Source organism: Pleuronectes platessa, chromosome 5 (genome assembly GCF_947347685.1).
Source record: "Pleuronectes platessa chromosome 5, fPlePla1.1, whole genome shotgun sequence".
Taxonomy (NCBI): Eukaryota; Metazoa; Chordata; class Actinopteri; order Pleuronectiformes; family Pleuronectidae; genus Pleuronectes; species Pleuronectes platessa.
In genome coordinates, this window is record NC_070630.1 from 12,010,462 (window position 1) to 12,033,262 (window position 22,801).

At 42.5% G+C, this 22,801-nt stretch overlaps 2 protein-coding genes across 2 annotated transcripts; both read right to left on the reverse strand.

Moving 5' to 3' along the window:
• Positions 1–1,047: 1,047 nt before the first annotated feature.
• Positions 1,048–13,201, reverse strand: fxyd6 (FXYD domain containing ion transport regulator 6). Its single transcript, XM_053422386.1, has 8 exons — positions 12,959–13,201; positions 6,461–6,514; positions 5,413–5,436; positions 4,343–4,378; positions 4,170–4,244; positions 3,857–3,893; positions 3,726–3,775; positions 1,048–2,314 (listed from the first exon to the last, which is right to left on the reverse strand). Exons 2-8 carry the CDS (start codon positions 6,507–6,509, stop codon positions 2,277–2,279), a joined length of 309 nt encoding a protein of 102 aa, XP_053278361.1. The 5' UTR covers positions 6,510–6,514; positions 12,959–13,201; the 3' UTR covers positions 1,048–2,276.
• A 135-nt stretch (positions 13,202–13,336) lies between these two features.
• tmprss13a (transmembrane serine protease 13a) lies at positions 13,337–22,428 on the reverse strand. Its single transcript, XM_053422387.1, has 13 exons — positions 22,173–22,428; positions 19,357–19,531; positions 19,123–19,233; positions 18,547–18,708; positions 18,021–18,147; positions 17,475–17,570; positions 17,262–17,305; positions 16,798–16,960; positions 16,415–16,593; positions 16,101–16,199; positions 15,212–15,351; positions 14,960–15,112; positions 13,337–14,393 (listed from the first exon to the last, which is right to left on the reverse strand). Exons 1-13 carry the CDS (start codon positions 22,191–22,193, stop codon positions 14,379–14,381), a joined length of 1,485 nt encoding a protein of 494 aa, XP_053278362.1. The 5' UTR covers positions 22,194–22,428; the 3' UTR covers positions 13,337–14,378.
• Positions 22,429–22,801: the final 373 nt, after the last annotated feature.

The following is a 22,801-nucleotide window of genomic DNA, read 5'->3' on the forward strand; positions in this document are numbered from 1 at the left end:
CTCTTTTCACTGCCTTCATTCATCATGTGTCTGGGGCCTGTTCGCTGCACCGCTGAGCCGTGAGGGCACACCAGAGTCAGACAGTTACTCATTAATATATTACAGCTCCAATATTCATTAACCTTGAACCTTGCGCAGCCTGATAGAGGTTATAGATGGAACGAGGGAGAGCGGTGGTGGTGACACCTGCCGAATAATACAGAGCTAATACTAATGATTTTAATGTGTAATCGCCCCTAAAGCGCAGCGATGCAAACAAGACCACAACAACTGACTCTTTGTCTGTCCTCTAAACCTACTTTTGCAGTGTTTATTAATTGGGGCATGTGTGCTCTTACAGTGTGCCTCATAATTTATCAAAATTTAGACAAAAAAAGGCCAATAATCACTGTTTGTACACAGAAATACACTTTCTGGGCTTCCATTAAATATATCCAAGTCACGAAGTCCACCTTGGTCCAGAAACGTAGCCCGATACGATCCCACAGTAACAGTTACACAAATTTGAACTGATTGCATTTCCAACAACATATTGATTTTCATGACCCGAACATTTTAAAGTGTGCCCTGGTTTATAAAAGCATGTGGAAACTCACCTGAGCTGCTGAAGGCTCTGTCCAGGTGCCGTTGTGTGTCTGTGCGTGTGTGGCCCCGTCTCCGTCTGGGGCAGGTGCAGATAAAACTCCCACCCCACAGATCCACCCCCACACACACACACACACACAACCCTATTGTACACGCCCTCATGGCATATTTCAATCCATCCGCTCCGTTACATATTGACTTGTCTCATAAATGTTGTACTCTGAAGCCAATAAAGACAAGATCTGTCAACCTTTGGAATCACAGCAGCATGCCACTGACTCTGCTGGTGAGAACACTCACTTCCTGTTGAAGTTTCATCGCCCCAAGACTTCCTATAACCTTGACCGACATTGAAGGGACATTACTCTGTCGACTGTGGAATCTGAATGTTCCTTAGGTTAAAATGGTCAAACACACATCTGGCTTTCCCTTAGATACACACAACAAAAAAAAACATTTACCTTTGTGTATTCAGACATACTTATATTTATTGACGCTAAAAAGCACAACAGTTTGCTACACAACAAGTGGTCACGTGTTGAATGATCATAGCATGCGCTCGTACAGCAGTCGTCATAAGAACAAGTGGACTCAGACCCACGACCTGACAGGACTGGTTATTTGTTTCTCTCGCTATGATTTGTCTCACATTTGGCTTCTTTTAATGTAGTCACATATATATCATGTGTGTTTTTTTGGAGTGTCTCTGAAACTCTGCACTGCACACATGATCATTCAAGGCATCGTGACATTAGAGAGACTGGCTAACAGTTAAAAGACACAGACCCCAGGCTTCACAGATTTGCGGCAGTAGTGAGTGTGTAAGTGAGGAAACTAATCACAGTCTGCTGGAGACTGGGTAATCCTGGAGGCGCCGGCGGCGGGGGGGACGTGTGGAAGAGAAGGCAGTGAGACAGCTGGTGCAGGAGCTTCCTCGACTGTAGACAATGCAAACGCTGCAGTGGAAGAGCTCGTGCAGAAACCTGCAGACCATCCCTGTGCTCCAGTCCGAGAGCGGCGGCAGCTGAGATTGTCGGATATAAGGCTGATCACATTTACATGAAGAGAAACACTGGCACCCGTGATGTACACAAAAACATAGATAAACAGAAGATCCACATGTGCACACTCAAGTGTTCAAACATAGACTCAACACAGATATTCAACTGCATACGTTATTCAGAAATGATCTTAACTTATATATATACCGTATACTTATATATGTGTACTGCTTATACTGATACAGTTAATATCTAAACTCACAAACATTATCCCTGACAAACTGACAGAAAGTTAATAAACAGCCAAATCGACAAAATCCTAAAACCTAAAGGCGATTACAAAACAAGGAACAGCGGACCACACAACATTTAAAACACTTCTAGGGTTTGAAAAGACAATTGTGAGTCTAAGGTGCTACTGGCGAAGACACAGAACTGGAGTGAGTGACGGTCACACGAAGGAGCAGGGACGGACGAGAGAACTGAGGGACTGGCACGGTCACAACGGAGCACAACAGGCTAAAGGTTTGTCTTCAGGGCACAAGATTAATGTACATATGACCCTCTCCCTCTCTTATATACCCTATATCTTATCACCAGTTAGAGTTATCCCCATTGTTACAGTGGCTTAATATCAAATTAAAAGTGGTCGTCGTTTCAGAAGGCAGTCTGGTGCCGCGGGCGGTTGCCTCAGTTCTCTGCCGGAGTCTCTTTGGCGGCTGCTGCAGCTGAAAGGTGACAAGAAGGAGGGATTTAGTCGAACTTCGAACTTGCTCACGGTCATGACTTCCTGAGCGTCAGCCCTTCTCTCTCCTTTACTCAATCATTGACTCATGTGCAATCACCTGGGGGGGGCGTGCAGCTCATTTTGAATGCATTAAGCAACTCTATAACTCAAATAATTTCAACCTTCATATCTTAAAAAAACATATCTAAAAAGAAATAATAAAAAAATTTAAAAAATCCCTCCAATACCTTTCAGATCACCTTATAAAATAACAACTTACAAGGAGTTGACTCTTCAATCTGAGATTATATAGAAAACACACAATATTTTACCAGATTGATGTTAATACCATTACAAGCCGGAGCTGTTTAGAAGTCTGTCTTTGGGGGGTGTTCAAGCATGTCAGTGCATTCTTAAACGGATTTGAAAGTGCTGCATGAATGAGCAATATTACCAACTTAATGAATTCTATGTTGGACTCATTCTCAAACCAATTAAAAACAGTCCAACATGAGTTGAGTACGTGGGAGTCACTATACTTTGAAGATCTTGATGATAAACTTTTGATGATGAACTCTATGCTGTTTCATGATATACACCATAGACGGTTTATAAAGACTTTCCAGAAATGAACCTAAATTGGAACAGACACAAACTCCAATGTTCTCCTCCACTCGAGAGTCAGTCTCAGCTGTCAATCATTTCTCAGCTGTCAATCATTGCTTTTCACCCTGTTTTTATAGCATCAAATCATTTATCAAAACTAAACTTGCCATAAAAGGAGCGATTAAACTAATATCAGTGTGATAACAACTGTCTAAAGTGACAGATACCATCTTTGAGAAAAATTAGACCTGTCTGTTGACTTTTTAGTTTGGGCCTAACTGCAGCCGGCCACCAGGGGGCAATTGAGACGCTTCGGCTCCACTTTGTGGGACTGCAACTGTTTGAATAGTTAATTTTTTATTATAAACTTAGTCTGCATATTGAGGTTTAGTTACTTCCCATTAAAAACTCTTGTGGAGGACCCCACAAACTAAATCAAACCAAACAGCACACATATGGTATGAAACTGATAATGTACTTAATTGTTTCTTTATTGACAAAGACGCCAACTGGGAAAGGTCCGATGTGGAGATGAGGAGAGATTTCAATAAGCTGCATGAGTCTCTCCCGGTTGATTTTATAATAACTTTTGTATTTTTTTATGAAACTTGTAATATGCCTTTTGAAAAGATCAATTAAACTGTATACAACCTGTGTGGTCTCTTTTTCTGTCTCCCATACACAGCAGCTCAACATGTGCAGGTAGATCCACATGGAGTGCCCCCCCCCCCCTCCCGTGCAGAGAGTGAAACTCAATTATGGATGTATGTCAGGAGGTGAGCCGGAGGTTAAACTGTACATCTTACCCTTGGAGACGATCAGGTCCTCCTCCTGCGCCTCCTCCTTTCCAGGGGCCCTGAAGAGGATATCAAAATGTTGTCATGGTAACCGAATCATAAGATGACTTTCAAAACCAAACCTTGATTCACTGACTTACATGGGTTTCTGGTTGATACTGCAGCGGCACCGCCGACCTGGAGGAATAAGAAATCATTAGCTGTGCCGACCAGGGGCCAATTAGTGAGATATGAGAGTAGGTCAGTGAAACCTGATCATAAAAAAATAATTATCAATTAAAAATAACCGTATGAAAACAACAAGGTGCGGCAGAAGTCTGTGGAAATTCAATAATGATTCCATTCTTTACCATTAATTATTTGTTATTTAATTATAACACTTGACCGCACAAATCATATAAACACACAGAGAAACACACACACACACACACACACACACAGAGGTGGACTTACTGAGGATGAGCAGAATGCCCAGTGTGAACAGCACCACTGCAAATGCCAATCCCCCAATCCTGAGACTCTCATAGTCTACAGAAGAACAGGAGACAGAAAAATTAACAATGCACCATTAATGGCAAATACTCTTGAGTGGTGTGTTCCTGAATCAACGATTGCCCTTAACTTACCATAAACAAATGGATTTTCTTCTTTCTCCTTCACATCTGTAAAATATAACAAACACATAGAACCAAGATTTTCAAATTTAAAAAATGCTGTTCAAAGCATCACTCGTTGCTATCTGTCCTCAGTGTTACCACTTGGAGGCGCCAAATTTGCCCTAAATTGGCAAATTCATCAAAAACGGGCTTGAAAACGCTGAAGAAACAAGAGCAAAAAATAAACCATCATGGTTTTCATTAACTTAAGGGTTTTGGTTCCTTTATCTTAACCAAACTTAACAATAGTTTGTTTGCCACATTTCCCTGATCAAATCCATGTCATAGTTTGAATGTACTGATAAAAGGCACAATGATAAAAGCGAAGATGTGATCTTTTAGATCCAAATCAATATTTCTGCTCCAACAACCCTGGAGTGAGAATTCCTTTCTGAACCTCGTCATCTGGTGACACAAGCAAAAAACTTTTATTCTGAAGTTTGAAATGAAAAAGATGGATCGTGATTTTAAAGTCCTTGAGAAGTAGGTTGTTTACCGCCATTTTTCTCCAATTCTGAACCCAATGCTTGATTTCACTAATGCCAAACTAAGTGACAAGTTATTTTTGTCAATCAAATATCGCCTTTATTCATCCTATTATGGATATTTTCATAAAAATAAATATCCTGTCATCACCAAAATGTTGTTGATGAAAGCAGAGATCCTTGAATCAAGAGATTACTACGCCTGAAGACTTCAATTTAACTTAATTCAGTAAAATCTACTCCCTCAATTAAAGATGGTGGCCAATGTGCAACAAGTGTCAATTTAAAATCAAGAGTAGTTTTGTACATGCTACATGCACACACATTATTCTCTGTCCTACCAAACCACCTCTCTCATCACTAGAGCACTCAATAGAAAGTCTCTCTCTAATCAACCCACAGTTGGTCTGGTAATTCTTCCTCTTAATCCATACATCTGCCACTGTTCGCTGTACTGGGGAAATCCATAAGGCTTTGATTGGATGTGGACACCAGCACACCCGTGCATGTGGCTGCTCTGACTGAGGTGTTAAAGATTACATGGAGGCTACTCACCCTGTGCAGCGGGGTCTGCTACAGCTGAGCGGCAGCGGCGAAGGGGGGGGGGGGGGGGGGGGGCGTCAGAGTCGGGAGGTGAAAGGAAATAAAAGGAACACAGGAAATCAGACGGGAGGAAAATGACTCAAACAAATCTCATCCCTCTGTCTCTTTGTCTATAAATCTATTTATCAGTGGATGTTTTTCCTAACATGAGACCCGGGTGTCATCAAAATATTTGCAGCGCGGCCCAATGTATTTGCAGTGTGTGACAGTGTGAGTGTGTTTGTGCGTCTTACATTCAATCAGACAGTGTGAACAGACCTCACACACGCAGGCAGTGACACACAGCCGGTCTGTGAAAACCACACTTGGAGCCCTGAAGTAGTAATTGATGTTTTTCTCACTAGCCCACACACAGAGTGCCTTTTTCATATTGCATCACTGCCTGCCCCTACACTGCCTCGCCATGGACAGGTACTGTGTGTGAGTGCGTCTGTGTGTGTCTGTGTGTGTGTTTTACTTGTACCTCTATCTTTGTGATGACCCTTGTCAGGGGTGTCAGGGTTCGGTGAAGATATGATTGGTGTAAGTGTGGCGGTTTTGTCAATGCTGCACATTGGTCTTTAGGGGGATATTTCATAATGACTGTCCTGTGTCACATACAGCTAAACCCCATAGGAAGCGTGGTAGATAAATAAATGAATGAATATGAAACAAATATGCAATAAATGTGTAATAGCATAAGTACACAGAAGTCATATAAGAGAGCTGATATTTGAGAATTAAATAGCAACTGTGGAGGGAGTTAGGGAGATGGGTAGGGGGCTTGCTTTGGTAGTTTGTATGGGCATGAAGGGTTAGGTGGGGGAACAGGCCACGAGATAAGGGTCAAATGCCGAAAGAGGGGTTATACATCCCTGATTATATGTTTAAACAAATAATTAAAATGCATGCAAAATAAAAGTATGCCTTATGCCTTATGCCAATGAGTGCCTCCCTAAGACAGAAGAACGTGTGTGTACGTGTGTGTGTGAGCTGCTCGAGAATAGGGGGGGGCACTTACCAGCCACACAGACCAGAAGTGAGGAGAGGAAGAGCAAAATAGTTTCCATGGCAACTGTTGATAAAGTAATAAAGAGGGAGGATGAGAGAGAATGAAAGAGAAACAGAACAGAAAAAAAACCACAAGTGTGCAGTACTCTAGCACACATGCGACCCTACGGTTTGGAACAATAACAATGAACATTCAGTTTATGTTCACCACACAGGGCGCACAGTAATGGACGTCTGAAAAGAGGAAATCACATCACACAGCACAAGGCTCTGACCGAGCCCCTCGGAGAGCGCCTGCAGATATGGCTCATATCTCGCATAATGATCCATGTTCAGAGTCTGCATACATGTTCTCTTTTCCTGACGGAGAGTACTCCTGCCTCCCTGTGGACACCAAACAACCTTGACCCAAATTTATGGTACGGTTTAATAAAGGGGATTTTCCTCTAGCGTCACCACGACAAGGACATTTAAGGTTTTAAGTGGAATCCAACTACATTTAGTACACACACTCATGTCCTGCTGCAAATCTCACGACATTTCCCTCAGCTCAACTTAGCATTGAGTGCTAATTAAGAAGCTTTTGCAAAGATATTTGAAGAAAACACACACATGCAGTATGTTGAAATTGTCATGTTAGCCTTCTGGGCATTCTCCCAGGGACCTGGCATGGCTGCAGTAAAATGAATCAACACAGTCATGAACTTAAAAAAAAAATACTTAAAACCAACAATAACGTATCTGCAAAATATCTGCTCCAAGGAAATAATGTTTGGCAAATCTAAATAAATTTACTTGATTAAAACGATGTTATTTCTTCCTTTTATTCAGTGACCTATTTCTTCTCACTGGCTTTCAATCCAAGGTTGATTTTGAGACCTTGATTTCATCTGTAACATTTAAATTCTCACATATGACGTTTATATTTATAGTTTGATTTGTCAAATGTAAGTTAAGATCAATAAAGTCAATTTAAATCAAGTAAAAGAGCTGAATATATATTGAAATAAAATATACAGCAATATACACATTGGGGAATGCAAGTGTAATCTGTACGCTTCGTTTTACAGATTACATTATTGCACATTTTATTAGAGGTGAGTAAACACAGATGCAGGTGATATCTTATTGTTTTTTCAATTTATCATTGTTCCCAGTTGGTTTTGTTTTATGTATCCTAAGCCTGGTCAGCCCTCTGGTGAAATGTGATTGTTTTAAAACGTCCACATCCTCACATTTATAAAACTCCCACAGTTGTAAAAGGTTTGTTTTCTCTCTCTCTCTCTGCCTGTCGGTCTGATATGTCAATAAAATAACTGACACTTCCAATGTCAACCTGACAGCAACAAGTCATTAATCAATATTTTGAAGAGGTCTAATTCCACATCAAATCAACTGAAGTGTCTGATAATGTACGATCAGTCTCCAGGAGGCAAACAAGCTCACAGGGTATATTGAGAGGAGTGTTTGGATATAGATCAATACAGGTGTAATGTCTCGGGCCTTCAAGAATCCATTTAGCTTCACCTGTCTTGTTTAAGAGCGCCACCTAGCGTCCGTCTGTACTGTCATTTATATCCGTCCATCAAACAGACATGCTTTCTGACTGACTGGTTCCATTTATCTTTTCATCTATTTGTCTGTCTTCAGCTGTATCACCGGTGCAGGTTATAATGCTGATGACTCCATTATAGTCATTAGCAGAGGTAGCGACTGTAGCGTTCCTGCTTAGTTGCTATTTGTACGGTGGTTGATCCTCATATATTTGATTTGTGAGCCGAGCTTTCAGACAGACCTGAGCGACAGATTGCAACCAAGACACTTCTCACACCGGATGACAACTGCAGAACAGATGGTCCATGGCATCCATTAGATTAATGGTACCCTTAAAGGAAAATCAACCCTGTGTGACCTTGGAGAGGGGAAATGATCTTGTTCAATGGACTGTTTAATGCAAGAAAAAATTCAAAATGATCGCATCGGCATATGTTTGTTAGTTAGCAGTAAAGTCCTGACCACGACATAGAACTAAAATATACATGGTGTGCTTTGCATAATTACTAAGCTCATATCAGCGCTTGCCTCACATGTCTGACACCTTGTCTGACACCTTGTCTCTCTTCCCTTTCTTCTCTAAACCTTCCTTTTCATCATTCAATAATCATGTTCTGCCTGACTGGAGTGAAAACCTCTATATGTCGGGGGGGATGTGCGGAAAACCGAGAAATGTGGCCGGATGGAAGGAGAAGCCACTTAACTCAACTATAGTGTGTTTTTAAAGATGGTCGATGTGTCTCCGCTTCTTCCAAATATCCCGAAATTAAGATATAATACTCCCAATAGTGCTGCCATCGTACGAATTTAAAAAAAGAGTCTGATAGCGATCACAGGAAGGAGCCTCAGAATCGAGGTCCCGCCGATACGCACCCTCCACCAATCAGGAGTCAGTCTCAGCTGAAAACCATAATGTTTCACCCTGTTTTAGTATCAAATAAGTAATTCAAACCAAACTTACTGGAAAGAAATTTACAATTGGACAAATATCACTGTGATAACAGGAACCTAAAACAACAGACGACCTTGCAGAAAACATTTTAGCTTGGTTCATGTCCCGTCCGCCAACATGGAGGAGGCAGGATTCATGACCAATACTGCAGACCGCCACCAGGAGGTGATCAGGAAACTTTCACTTCACATTTGAGTAGCTGTCATGTTGTACATCTTTATCTGTATACAGAACTTCACCAGATGTGGAAAGAGTTTTAACCTTACAATTACTGTTCTCCATAAGAAACAAAAAGTGTTCAATCATAACTGATGTGTTTAAAATGAATAACAGAAAACTTCAGTTGAAATATAATCGTGCATGGGGCATCTATTTTGCCATTTGCTACTTATTCCTAGATGTCCTCTGTCTTAATATGTAGCAGGAGCAATAGTGAATGATGCCGTGGCAGTGTGAGACTAATGGAAGGGCAGAGTGTTGGATGGATGGAGAGAGTTTGACCTTTTGTGGCTCTTCTCCAGTGACTTGTTAATAGCATAGATATGACAGTAAGTGTTCGGGGTTAAGTGGCTCGTTGGACAACCTCTACTGATTCTGGAGCGAGCAAGAGATAGTGAGGCCAGACTCAAAATACTAAATGCCATTTATACAGCAACACTTATCCCTATTTTTAAGGGGAAGGGAAGAAGAGTGTCTGTAATTATTGACCATAATTATTGCAGCTTTCATTTTAGAGAGTTTTTCGATTGAGTCCACAGGGTCTGGTTCCTGTCCAGAGGAGGGTTGGGCTGCAGAAGATGATTGATTACAGATTGACTGGTTTGGGAGCTGAGCTGAGCTTCACTCCCCTCCTTCCTGGATATTTACTCCACAGCTCACACAGTAAACATCTTTACAAGCGACCCAACCCTCAGTGTCCTGGTATCGTGTATAATACCAACTTCAGGCTGTGAGGATGATGGAGCTCTCTTCCCTCTGCTACCATTACTTACCCATTCTTCCCCTTCCTCATCCAACAGCTCAAGGCAAACTTCTTCTACCACCAAACACACCTTCATACCTACACTCAGCACAAGCCGCTGCTTTTCATCAGGTTTTGCCTATCTATATTTGTTCTCATTGTAGTTTTGTTGTTGATCTGTGTTTCTTGTTTCTTTTTGTGCCCTCTGCACAGGAAGTTATGTTTTCACCCCTGTCCGTCTCTTTAGTGGATGGTTTGTTTGTGAGCATGATTACACAAAAACCAGTGAATACATTTCCATGAAACTTGGTGGAAGGATGCTGAATGGGTCTGTGAAGAACCCATTCAAGTTTTGTGCAGGAATTTGTCTTTGTTCACTATCTTTAACTTTGTGAGATTGTGTCATTTTCACCATTTACCTCTAGGGAATATTTCGATGAAGGAAAATCAAACATGTTGAAGGGACTGATTGTTCTATGAGTGTGTGTGATTTATGCAGCTTGATTGTATTTATGCTGTGCCTTGGCAGAGGTAGTGCCATTGTACTTCCTTCCCTTTTTTAGAAAAATGCCCCTGTTGAAACCAAGCTGAGGAATGTAACTGACCCACCAGTGACAATAAACCAGGGCTCAGTCTTCCAACGAGTATTATCAGACTTCGCACAAATAAGGAGAATAATTAGATCACAGCAAAGAATATCACTTTTGTTCGCAGTGCCATATGAATCCCTTTCTTTTTGAGGGGGGGGGGGGTATTTTTATCCGTTAGTGGGTCAGTGTCACATGCTTGTCCCGCGAGAATCCTTCAGGGTGTTTGGCAGCATGCCCCTGCCCTCTGTAACATAGCAAGAAGTAAGTCAAGCCTCTCCCTTCCTAGGCACATGAGCAGAGTCCCCCGTCACTTTACTTCAACTCACACTGTACTTCTGTTTGGCAATATCAAGTTCCAGAGCCACACAGGCCCCCATTTATCTGAGAGAGGACAGGAGGATGGAAGACAGGGTGACTGTAATCTGTTTGAGGAGGACAAGGGAATGGGAGGGAAGGAGGCGATTTTCTGTGCCGCGGGTACAAGGAAAGGGCAGAAAGGCAGACAAGTTAGAATGGGGGACAGGCAGACAAGGGGAGACATTGTCTGGCAGGAGAATCTACAGGCGAGGGGCACAAGGAGGAGACACCGTCTGAGGGGAGAAGACAGGGGAAGGGCACTGTGTTGTGTGATGGTGGCACTTACAGCATAAAGTACACAGGGTGTGAGAGAGAAAGGTCAGAGGATGCGGTGAGGCAAATGTGATGAGGAACAGGTCGGCCAAGAAAACAACAGAGAGTCAAAGCAACGAGCCGATACGCAGAGTGCTCTCACCTCTGACATCATATATCTGCCATATGTAACTCGGAAAGATCAGAAGACCAGCGTGACGCAAACGGTTGTGTAACGCAAACACTGGGGAAATCTGACAAGGTCATTAAAGAACGCCGTATCAAAATCAGGAGTATGGACACGAAATTAGTTATGTATGTGATTCTACAGTGGAAGACTGCACCCCCCCCCCCCCCCACACACACACACACACACTCACACCTCTCTAACCGTGTCATTCGTGTGTTCAGGATCCTGTTTGTGTGTGACGGTAAACTTAAATTAGACATATTAGACATAGTTTTCTCGGGCATCTTGTTCATGTTTTATTGTCTGATCGCCTGTAAACCCTGAGACGCTGCTCCACCTGTCTGTATCTCTGCAGGACGGTGTGTCTAATAATGTGTGTGTCCCTCTTTGAATGCAGGGTTTTAAAGGTGAGGTGGGCTATAATAGATGGTGCCATTTCTCCCGTTTTCACGCTGGTCTCTCAAACGACCCAAATGCTTCTGCTAATATAAATGTGGAAACAAACCAAGGTCGTGACATCAATTAGAAAACGATACTTCCTCTCATTCAGCATCAATAAAAACATACAGGGCAGAGAAATAGGTCACGCCACAGGTCTCCGTAACCTTTGTGGAAAAAAACAAGTTGGGCCACCTATATCTGTCATCATCATCATTATGATCTTCAATCACCATGGCAACAATGCGCGTCGCTCCATAGTGTCCAGTTATCTCTATGGTAACTGTCTCCATCTGAAACAAATGAAATGGGTGAAGATGACGGGGCTCGCACGAGAACACAGGGACACAGATAAACGGGGGGGGGGGGGGAGAAGGGGTGTGGCACCGAGCTGTCAACTCAGAATGAGTCGGAGGGAATTCACTGTCTCATTGACGTCAAACCCCCGCCAAGCATTGGATCAAAAGAGCTCAGTTGAAGGGGGGGGGTGGAAGCGACGTAAATAACGCACCGGTCTCCTCTCCATCACGATGCCATGGCACTGCCTATAGGTACCGCCGCGCACTGCCGGGCTTCAGCCTCGCAACAACACACCCATTGGAGCGATTTGCTTTTACATATGATGGATGACGTCTGCGCATCCATCCACTTTGTGTGCGTCCCTCCACCTGTGGGTCCTCTGAGGGAGGGGGCTGGAGAGCGAGCCGCCATCCATCCATCCATCCATCCATCCATCCTTCCATCCTCCGTTCCAGTGGGAGCAAGTAACCATTTGCAATAAAAGCACTGGAATCACTCACGACACTTAATGAGGACGCGAACCGGTTGCGCTCTTTTTTACGCATTGATCCATAAACATTTTTTTTGCCGCGCATTCAGTGAGGGTTGGAGTGATCACAGCCAGAAGACACACCCTGGTGATACATCAGAGCAGTAATTTAAGAACCACACGCGTCGGGAGCGGTGTTCCTGCAAGTTAATGACAGAATATCCAACTGTGCGTAAATATCTCTAACAGCACAAACGTTTGCGTAAAATAATTTCAGTGAAAATCCCCAATAGCCCCAGGAAATAACTTGTATCCTAAGAAAATCTGCGTTTTGCTTCCCACACACATCACCCAATCTGAAAATCGTCTAACCCTAAAACATCATTAATAATAAGACAACAGTGACATATTGGAACACATGATGAATGCGCCCTTGTCAACTTACCTCCTCGTTTCTCCAGCGGACCGTTTGGCCAACAAACTGATATCCACCCACACAAATAAAAAAAAATATCAGCTTGTCTCACAAGGCTCCAGATATTCTCATCTGTCAATATAAAGTGCTCACTTCTCTCATCTGCTTGTCCCGGAAATAACAAAACAGAGATGTGATGGATAACAGAGTGACTCCTGGAGTGGCAGTTCAGTCAGTCAGTGCGTTAAACCCACTGTGGCTCTCTCTTGTTCGCTCCTTCTCACCCCTTCACACTCCCTCTCTCTCTCTCCCACTCTCTCCCACACACACATACACCATAGACCACTCTCTCTCCTGTGAGTGTGCGCGCCTGACAGCCAGGCTTTATTCTGTAATAATTCCACACCATTATCAAGAATTTCCTTCATCTTTATTCTTTTTTTTTAATGCTCAGTGTTAAAAACTCATTGATCCCATACATTAGACAAATAGACGTTTCCGAGTGACAAATTGGCAACTCCACATACATACGACACAGACGACACACACCCACACACATTGACATACAACATAAAAGAACAATTTCTGAAATTAAATTCACAGTGTGAGCGCCAGCCTATTAAAGACAGGTTCGAGGGTCACACTGCTTTCTTTCTTTTCAAGTGAATGCATAAAGTGTCAGTTTTAATTTTTTTTTTTAGTGTGGTAAACAACAGTTAACAAATAAGAGACAGGAGCTGTGTCCCCGAGGAGGGAGAACACACCTCTACAATCATGGATCATTTTGCAAAGCGTATCATTATCACACCAGCTTTGGAGATCACAGTGCAGTGGACAGCTTCATTGGCACAGAGCATGGGACAGAAGGTCCAGCCATCCTTAGGTTCCACTGAACACGTACTGTAGGTAAACATAGAGACACCAAGAGACAGGAGGAAGAAGGAATGAAGAAAAGGGTGTCATTGTATGGATTATGGTGTGCAATGATAATCACGGTCAGGCGGTACACAGGACAGTTGTGTGATGGAGAATGAGTGTAGAAAATGGAGAAAAATTTAAGTCCTGTGTTGAGCTTCTGCATTTCGCCATGTTGCTTCTCCCCCCAACCCCTTCATCTGCCTTCCTGTCTACAGCGTCTCATCATCAATTCATTTCCTCAGCCAGGGAGGACACCTTTTCACCCAAGTCCATTGTTTTGCATTAAACTCGGAAGGATGGGACACAGACTAAGAAAGAACCCGTTACATTTTCAGCGAAAGGGGTTAAATTCAGGATATTTCCCCCCCACATTGTATAGCATTATAGCAAAAATTTGGCATATTTAAGGGACTGATTTCTATGGTTGCAATTTTCTGAGGTATGATGGGATGTAAGTGGACTGTTGGGCCTTAGTCCGTCCATCTCCCTGAGACGACTTCATAGTGCAGGGTTCCTCGGTGAAGGGCGGACATCACGGCCTCTCTTGCTGTAGGAGGCAAAGCAAGAGTTCAGATGAAACAAACCTGCAGCCTTTTGTTGACCTCATAGTTAGTGCTTCATCATTTGGGTGTCAAACAACACTATTTATTCACTGCTAACCCTTTTCCACCAAACTAACTCTTGCTCAGTCCAGGATTCCTGATGGTTCAGTGAACCAGCCCACGTTTCCACCACTTATGAATGGAACCATTGTAATGAAGCTATGAATCATTAATAGAGAGCATTGCAAGTAAACAGTAGTAGAAGGATACTGTGAATGTTTGCACTGTGTGAATTACTCTTTATATTTCTGACGATTTCTCACATGCCGCCTTCATCTTCTCTTTCCAATTGGTAGATTATGACACACCCACTGATGTTGTCTCAGTTTGCACAAGAAAACTTGCTATTTCTATTTCTTCCATTCCAGCAGGGAACGGACTTTTCAGGTTTCCATTCAATTCATCTTTAGTCAAATTGCCTCTAACGGTTGAATATGATGTGCGTGAACTGTCAAGTGGAACCAGTTTCAGGAAGGTGGGAAAGGGGTAGTTCTGCTCCATCCATTCTTACCTGCATCTGGCTATAGATCCAGGGAAGAACACTTTTGACATCGGTATAAACTCCGGGCTTGTTTCTATCTCCACAGCCAGACCCCCAACTCGTGATCCCCATCAGGTACCAATGGCCGTCAGAATCACAGACCAGAGGTCCACCACTGTCCCCCTGGAGAAGACGGTTCATTCTTGGTTAAGGAATTCCTTGGTTTTAAAAGCAAACTGCATCATCTCACTCTATACCTGTCGTTTGACAGTGACTGCTCACCTGACAGGAATCCTTGCCTCCCTCCAGTTTACCAGCACAGAGCATGTTTCTGGTCACACTGCCTCCATACACACCGGGTCTGTTACACACTTGTCTATCAATGATGTCCACCATCACCTCCATCAGATCATCAGAGACAGCTTAAATATGTACAAAAAAATTGCAGTTTAATGCAGGTGAAATTTTACACGGGGCATAAAAATATGACTATCTGACAAATGTGAATAGGAAGGTGGTCTCAGACTTTTGAACCCCTCTGTTTATGCCCTAGCATCGCAACAGTCAGTCCTGTGTTTCTTCTGTCCGTGGTTTACATGATTAATTGTGTCATTTGACTTCCCCTGTCAATCGGCAGATTCCCATCAGACATTACTTTTGTTTCATGTCCATCGTTCTCATTTCTCTATCAGCCTCCTTATATAGAGAACAGAGACTATTCCATGTTCCCTAAAGTGGTCTGAACGTTATTCTGTTGTGTTCTGCCCGCCTGTATTTCTTCTGATGACTATCTGCCGAGATGCCCAATAGAAATCTGGATCTGTTGTTGTATTTGTTGTTTTGTCTGACAGCGTTCTTGTTTGTAGTTTTTTTTATCTTGCTTTTAGATCTAAAGACCCATTTTGGTACTAGATCCAGATTGATATGCCTTCATATATTTCTCATTGTATCATGCAGTTTAATGATGATAAGAGATGTTAAAAACATAGTTTCCTCGTTCATTCAGAAAGACACAGACAAAACTAAATGCATGTTTGCTCTGATCTGGTCAAATTGAACATTCTCTATTCTATACATGCACCTTATTATATCCGCCTGTCTCTCCACTACAATGAAAGCTTAGGAGCTCCAATACAATAAACACACTTGGTGACTCATTAACTAAGCTTACCTGATCCTACTGCAGTGGCGCCAAAGCCAGTGGTCCAGCATTTGGTTCCTTGGGGAAATGTCTGGCCAACTTTTGGTAGACAAACTGGTTGTACTTTTTCTGGTAAATAAAAAAAATAAAAAAGTAGAATTTAACTTCTGCAAACACACTGGATAAGACGTAGACTGAAATGGATGGCACTTTAAACAAATGTAAAGACATTTCTGGAGGTAGTAAAAATGTTGTGACTTGTTCAAGAATGTTTCAGCTGCAGAGCGAGTGTTTAATAACGCTGACACTTGAACCCAGTGAATGGAGAGAATTTGTTGACTTACTGCTGAAAACAACTGGAGATTTAAGTTTGATCAGAGCAACATCTAAGTCGTTAGTCCGGTTGTTGTAGTTCTGGTTGAGCAGGATCCTCTTCACCTTATAAGCCGTAGGCAGACTGTTCAGAGACACCGTTCCAGCATACACTTTCCAGTTCTTCGCTAAGAGAGTCTCTGAGTTGCTTCTGCAACACAGAAAGAGAGTGTTTACTGGAAAGCAAATGGTTCATACTGATTTTGACATGGCACTTACATTTCCAGCATTTCAATCTTTGCATTTGAACAATAAAATTCAGCAGTGTGGAATGCATCCAAGCAAAAATAATTACAATATATAAAATCTGCAAGAAGAAACAAGATGGCTGGGGAACATGTTCTGTGTCACTCACCGCGGGAAGCAGTGGGCAGCGGTCAGCAAAAAATCCGGGGAGATCAGGACTGCGCCGCAGACATGGGATTGTCTGAAGTGGAGCGACAACTGCCAAGGCCACTGACCTGTCTTGGCTGCAGTGCCTCCGATGATCCGGGATGTAGACTGCTGCTTACCACAGTCTGGGGAAGACAGACAGTGAACGATACAGTACCATAACACAGAAAGAGACAAAACGTCCTTGAATTCTGCGCTTCAACTATGTTTCTGAGCCATTTTGAAATCAAAGTGTATTGCCTGGCATTGAATAAAATCTTAAAAACAGATCAGATTCTACATTAAAAGAAAGCAGCAAAAGGTGTTTTGACTGGAGGTGCAAGTCATTGGCACTGTTCGTGTTTGTGAGAGACAGAGGGGCAGAGAGAGCTCATGTGTAAATGTGTGTGAAACATGATCGTATAGGAACAGATGGAGGCTCCTTACCCACACACTGCAGGGAAACGATCTGCTGTTTGGGACAGGAAGAACTGTGAAATGACACGTTGAGAAAATCATGTTCATTAACATGAGCACATACAGAAGTCTTTTATATTTCTCACATTTGATTTACATTATGGCATTGAATTTATAATAAATTGAGAATGGAAGGATAATAGAATAAATGTGAGCCGTGTACGGACCAGGAGAGATATGTACCTGACATTCACCAGACTCTGGATAGGCAACGGTGCTTTTTCGGTCAATTCTAGAGCTCTGGACTCCTGAGATTTCAATGCTTCGGTGAAAAAGTGTCTGAAGAAAGAGACAAGGGTTATTCAACAAAGCATTAGTGACACATTTGCACATATCGATACCATTTTGTTGGACCTGGAAACTAAATGTGGCTCTGTCACACTGAGAGACCCCAGAGGGACCTGAAGAGAATCAATTCAGCTCTAAACTCACAGCAGCAGGTGGCTGAGAAATGAGATGGATCTCAGTTGATAAATCACAGGTTGGAGATAGAAACCCTACATCTCTGCTAAAGCTGCTGTTGAAACCGGGTCTGGCAAAATGAGGAGCAGAATCGCTCCTTCATGGAGGCTGAGGCAGCTCTGACTGATGATGGGGAATGGTAATAAATGATTGGAGGCCGGAGAGCTGATCCAAAATGGTTTTCAGCATTTAATTTACCTTCTCTTTTAAATTTCATGGCTGTTGTTTCACACACTTAAAACTTAGAGAGGAATGGTGATTCCTTACTTTCTGAGACCTAGCTGAGCACAGGTTTGTTCAGCGTAGCTCTGGTCCCAGCCGCTGTAGCACACTGGTAGGAAGCGGCCATCTTGAGCTGTTTTGACCAGCAGACGATTGTCGTTACCAAATGTCACTGGTGAAAGACGAGACAGGAGACAAATCAGAGGCTCAATCTAACACAATGTGATTGGAATGTGGAATTGTTCTCTTAGCCGCTGCTCCGCCTACTACAACTGCAGTAAAAGTAAAAATAAAAGGTGAAAAAAATGAAAGCTTCACAATTTCTTCATATTAGACTTTATAATTTCTTCACACTGAAATGTAAAGTGTACACAAAATTGAATAATGCTGTCTTGTCGAATGCAATAGCTTATCATCCCCAATATCAATTCTATGTTTGAGAACTTAAATGAAGATCAACCAGCCTGTTCACTACATTCTTTTGACTGTCAAGGGTCTTTTCCATCCTTGGTCACCATCTATCCATAGTCTGGTTCTGATAAGGTCTGTCAGTGTGATGGTGCGTACTCACCACAGTTTGTTTCGTCGCTACCCAGTTGACAGTCTCTCTTTCCATCACAGTAGACAGTATTGTTGGGGCAGGTGTCGTACTTAGGTAAAGAGAGATCTTCTTCGTAATGATCGTCGTCATCGAACAGGCTCGATGCGGTCGCCAGCCTGGTGCCGAAACGGACTGTTGGGGTAGAGGGATTAGATGGTGAGGGGTCTGGACAGGATCTGTAGATTTTACAGTGTGCCATTATTGTGCTCGTGAACTAAAACTAAAGCGTGACTTGAATTTAAACTGAATTTAATTCCCTTGAACATAATCAACAGTCTAAACTAAGACGAAAAGAAGAATGCTAACAGAGCTCAATGGAAATGAGGAAATCAGAACACCGGTATTATTATTATTATTATTATTATCATTATTATTGTGTATTCTGTTAACACAGTTGTTTGTAGGCAAGCTTTGTGTTGTTGAGGCATCACAAGGGCAGAGGCAACATATGCGTTGCATGCAGTTACAAGAGTCCAGAATAAATTAAAGCAGTTTATGAATATTAATGACAATGTCCAGTAATCAGCATGAATAAAAACAATATACCTCCAAGCCAGATGCCCAGTGCCAGCAGAGCGAGCACCAGGAAAACTCCCCCTGACCCTCCGTAAAACTGGGCATTATTCTCACAGCATCTCCTCTTCTTATGGCTGCCGGCTGGACACAGACAAACACACACACACAAAGACACAGTGACGCACACATTCTCCATTTGTTTTGCTCGCACACATGCAGCATTTGCATTGTCAGAAAACTGATGAAGCTGTGGTTATCACTCACGCTTCCCTGAGTGTGAGACTGGTGGAACAGCCACAGGCGGTGAATACTGGGGGATGTACTGTGGATGGTTGGGGGGTGTCAGGCCGGGCCCCACCCCATATACTACATCGTCGTAGGGCTTGAGGGGGGGCAACGTGTGCACAGTAATCGGGTAGTAAGGAGGAGGGGGATCGTTCTGTAAAGACAGAAAGGACATAGAGCACAGTAAGTAAACAATCGTAAAGATAAAATCATTTTAATATCACACAATATGATTTGAAGTCTTGGTCCATTGGAAATAAGACAGTATGAGACATTTAACAGAAAAGAAACCAGTGACTCGGCAGGCAATGGATAAGGAAGCAAATAGCTGTGTGCTTTTGGTTGCCAAGACTGAGCAGGTAGCCCATTGTCCTCCATGCAGTCCTGACACTAGTATCAAGTCTGTGTTTAACACACACACAAAAGACACAAACGGTGTTTCCAGGCAACTGTGATTGAAATATCTGGCCTTTTTCATTCCCAGTGGCCATATCACGTAGTTCAGACCCAGTGTTTAAATTTGGGATGTGTAACTTAACATCTGCTAACAGGGGCGACGGAAGGCGACTGAAACTAGGTTTTGATTGTAAACAGTCTCCAAAGGGATTTTACCCGACGAACTTATCACTCTTTAACAAGTTCCCTTTCAATGACTCATGAAAAGGAAACAAACAGGTTAGTCAGACTATTCCTGGTAAAATAATAGCCTCAAATACCACTGATTCCTTTTGTCTCTGTGTATCTTTCTTACCATAATGACTAAACATTTATTCCGCATTGTTTCACTCTCCAAAACACCTTCTCTTCCTGCTTCTCTGAAACACTGGTTTACTGTAAACGAGGATGTACTGACAGAAAATACACTTATAGTAAAGGTAGCTTCCGGTGGTTGTACTAATCAGGTTTTCCGCGTGGCTGAGTTAGAGAAAGAAAGATTGATGCTGCTCTCATGTCGCTGTTCAAGAGTTTTTCCTTTAGGTGTGTTTTTAATTAGTCATTTGATACCAAGAAATCCTGTAGAAACGTCATGGTTAACAGCTGAGACTGATGCGTGATTGGGTTGAAGTCTATAAACAGGATTATATGGTGTATTACTACTTGGCCAGGAAATATTCTGAAGTCTCCAGAATACAACAAACAAGATATAATGTTTGAAATAGTGGGTTTTAGAAGTGTTGATGGCCAGAGGTCACTGTTGTACACAGCCAGGCCAGCTGTGTCCCCCCGATTTCAGCTATTATACTAAACTTAAGCTAAAAAGCTGCAAGCACTCACTTTGCATATGACACAGACATGAGAGTGGTGTTGTTATTCTCATCTTGTTCTGAGTGAAGAAAGTGGATAAGCATATTTCTGAATTACTCCTTTCATTTTCAGTCGAGTTCAGTGAATACTTTTGTGCACGGTTATTACATGTACTCATTACAGTGCAGTGGTTGTGTCACGTTGAATGCAATTACTTAAAAGTCCCTGACAGCTTTTAGTAATGTGACTAAACTTGTTTGTGCACAAAGTTGCGTTATGAGCTGCTCGAACTAAATAACCAAACCAATACAGAAGTGTCAAGTTCTTTCTCTTTTGCTTTCTTATTAATAAAAAGCTTTTAAAGACCTCAAACACACTGGCTTGGAATTTGATGGAGCTTTTAATTTGTATGGTCACTAACAGGGTCAGTTTCTGCCACTCTGTTTTTAATAAAGTCAAATTAGTCTTGGTGGGTGCGCACCATTGAGCAGTAACCTCGCCAAGTGAACCCAACGCTCAGAGAAAGCCAAGATTGAGTTCCAATCAATCAATAATCGCTTCTCCTTAGCTTTTGGGACCCTTCTTCATTTAATCTCAACCTTCATAAACGAGTGGGGAATCCTCTTTCAACAAAATAATGAAAAGGAACAAATCTCTTAAGGTCACACTGAGGGGGCTGTAGGTGGACCCATGACGGAGGGCGTTTCATAACACCACTTCTATTGCATGCTGATCTGGTTTCAAAACTCACCTATAGAAGGAACGCACCTCACTTAATTAAAGTGAAATGGCCAAGTTGAAATAGGTGGAGGAGAAGAATCATCATATTTCCCACTGGAGTGCACATGGATCATATTACAGAGCTTGCACACTGGCCATTATAGTGGAAAAGTACTCAGAAATTAAAAGATCAGGGACCCGCATGACATTTCAAATGCATTGTTTCAATCTAAAAATGACTTTGTTGATACAACATTAAAAGGTTTAGTTACTTGTCTACAGTGAATAAAATAAATCAAGGCCGGCCACTGCGTACAACACACAACACCTTTTGTCCTTAGCCTATGGTTTCGGATAAGGAAACAACATTGTTCCAGGAAATATCCCCCACCTCTAAAGCTAAAAAACATTTAATTACAGCGTTAGGTAACTTCCGTGTCAAAATCTAAAGAGCTACTAGTGAAGTATTTAAGGATTTCCCAATAGAAACTAAAAACAAAACCCCTTCATAACACTTTACCAGGATGTGAAGGCGAAAGCTACAGTCAAATTCCCTTTTAATTTGAAATACCTGCCGGCCGGTAAGTTTATTTAAACAAGAGAAACCTATATTCAGCCTATAATCCCTGCAGTGAACAGCCACACAGCCTTAAAGACAACACACTGAAACTCAAACAGACCAACCAGAGGATCAGATGAGCAGAAGTCTGAGTGATAGGAGAGTATTGATTAAGGAGGAAGCTTGATTGTTATTTATAGGAAAACGCAAACTGGCAAGAAGGAGAAGGGATTTTTTTGTTTGGAGAGAAGGAAAAAGAGAGAGAACCTACCGGGTCATTTCGCTTTGCCATCGGACTCAGGGCAACAGAAGAGTGGAGAGTGCAGGTGTCACCAGGTAGGTGAATCCTTTTTCACATCCAGGCGTTTAGTTGCGGAGCAGTGGTCAGACCATGGTGACGCCACATTAGAAACACCTTGATTCTTCCCCCTCTGTTCTTCTTCTGTCCTTTCTACCTGTGTTTGTCACTGACCTTCATCTGTGCAACAGGTAGGCCTGCCTGCCCGCCTAACACCTCCCACTTCTAGCCTCCATCATTCTCTCAACCCTTCATTCTTTTCATCACAGAGACGGGTGTGTCCTGTGCACCAGTTCCCCCCCCCTGCCAGACCTGTTTGGTGGCAGCCGGAGACCGTCAGCGCTCGTTTCACAGTATGAAGCTCCATTACGGTTCATATGACACCAGCTGAGGGGGACTGGACTGAAAAAGGCCTTCCCTGTACATACAACGACGGGAACTTGTTTGAAAATGCAGCTATTGATTGATTTTCACGATACAAGGAAATGTTTAATATTTTGAGTCTAATCCAGGATGAGTCATCTGTAAACTTTGCACCTAAATGTGCTGGTTGACTTGAGGTGCTGGGGGAAGAACACGGCTCTGTTATTGAAACCTAGAAA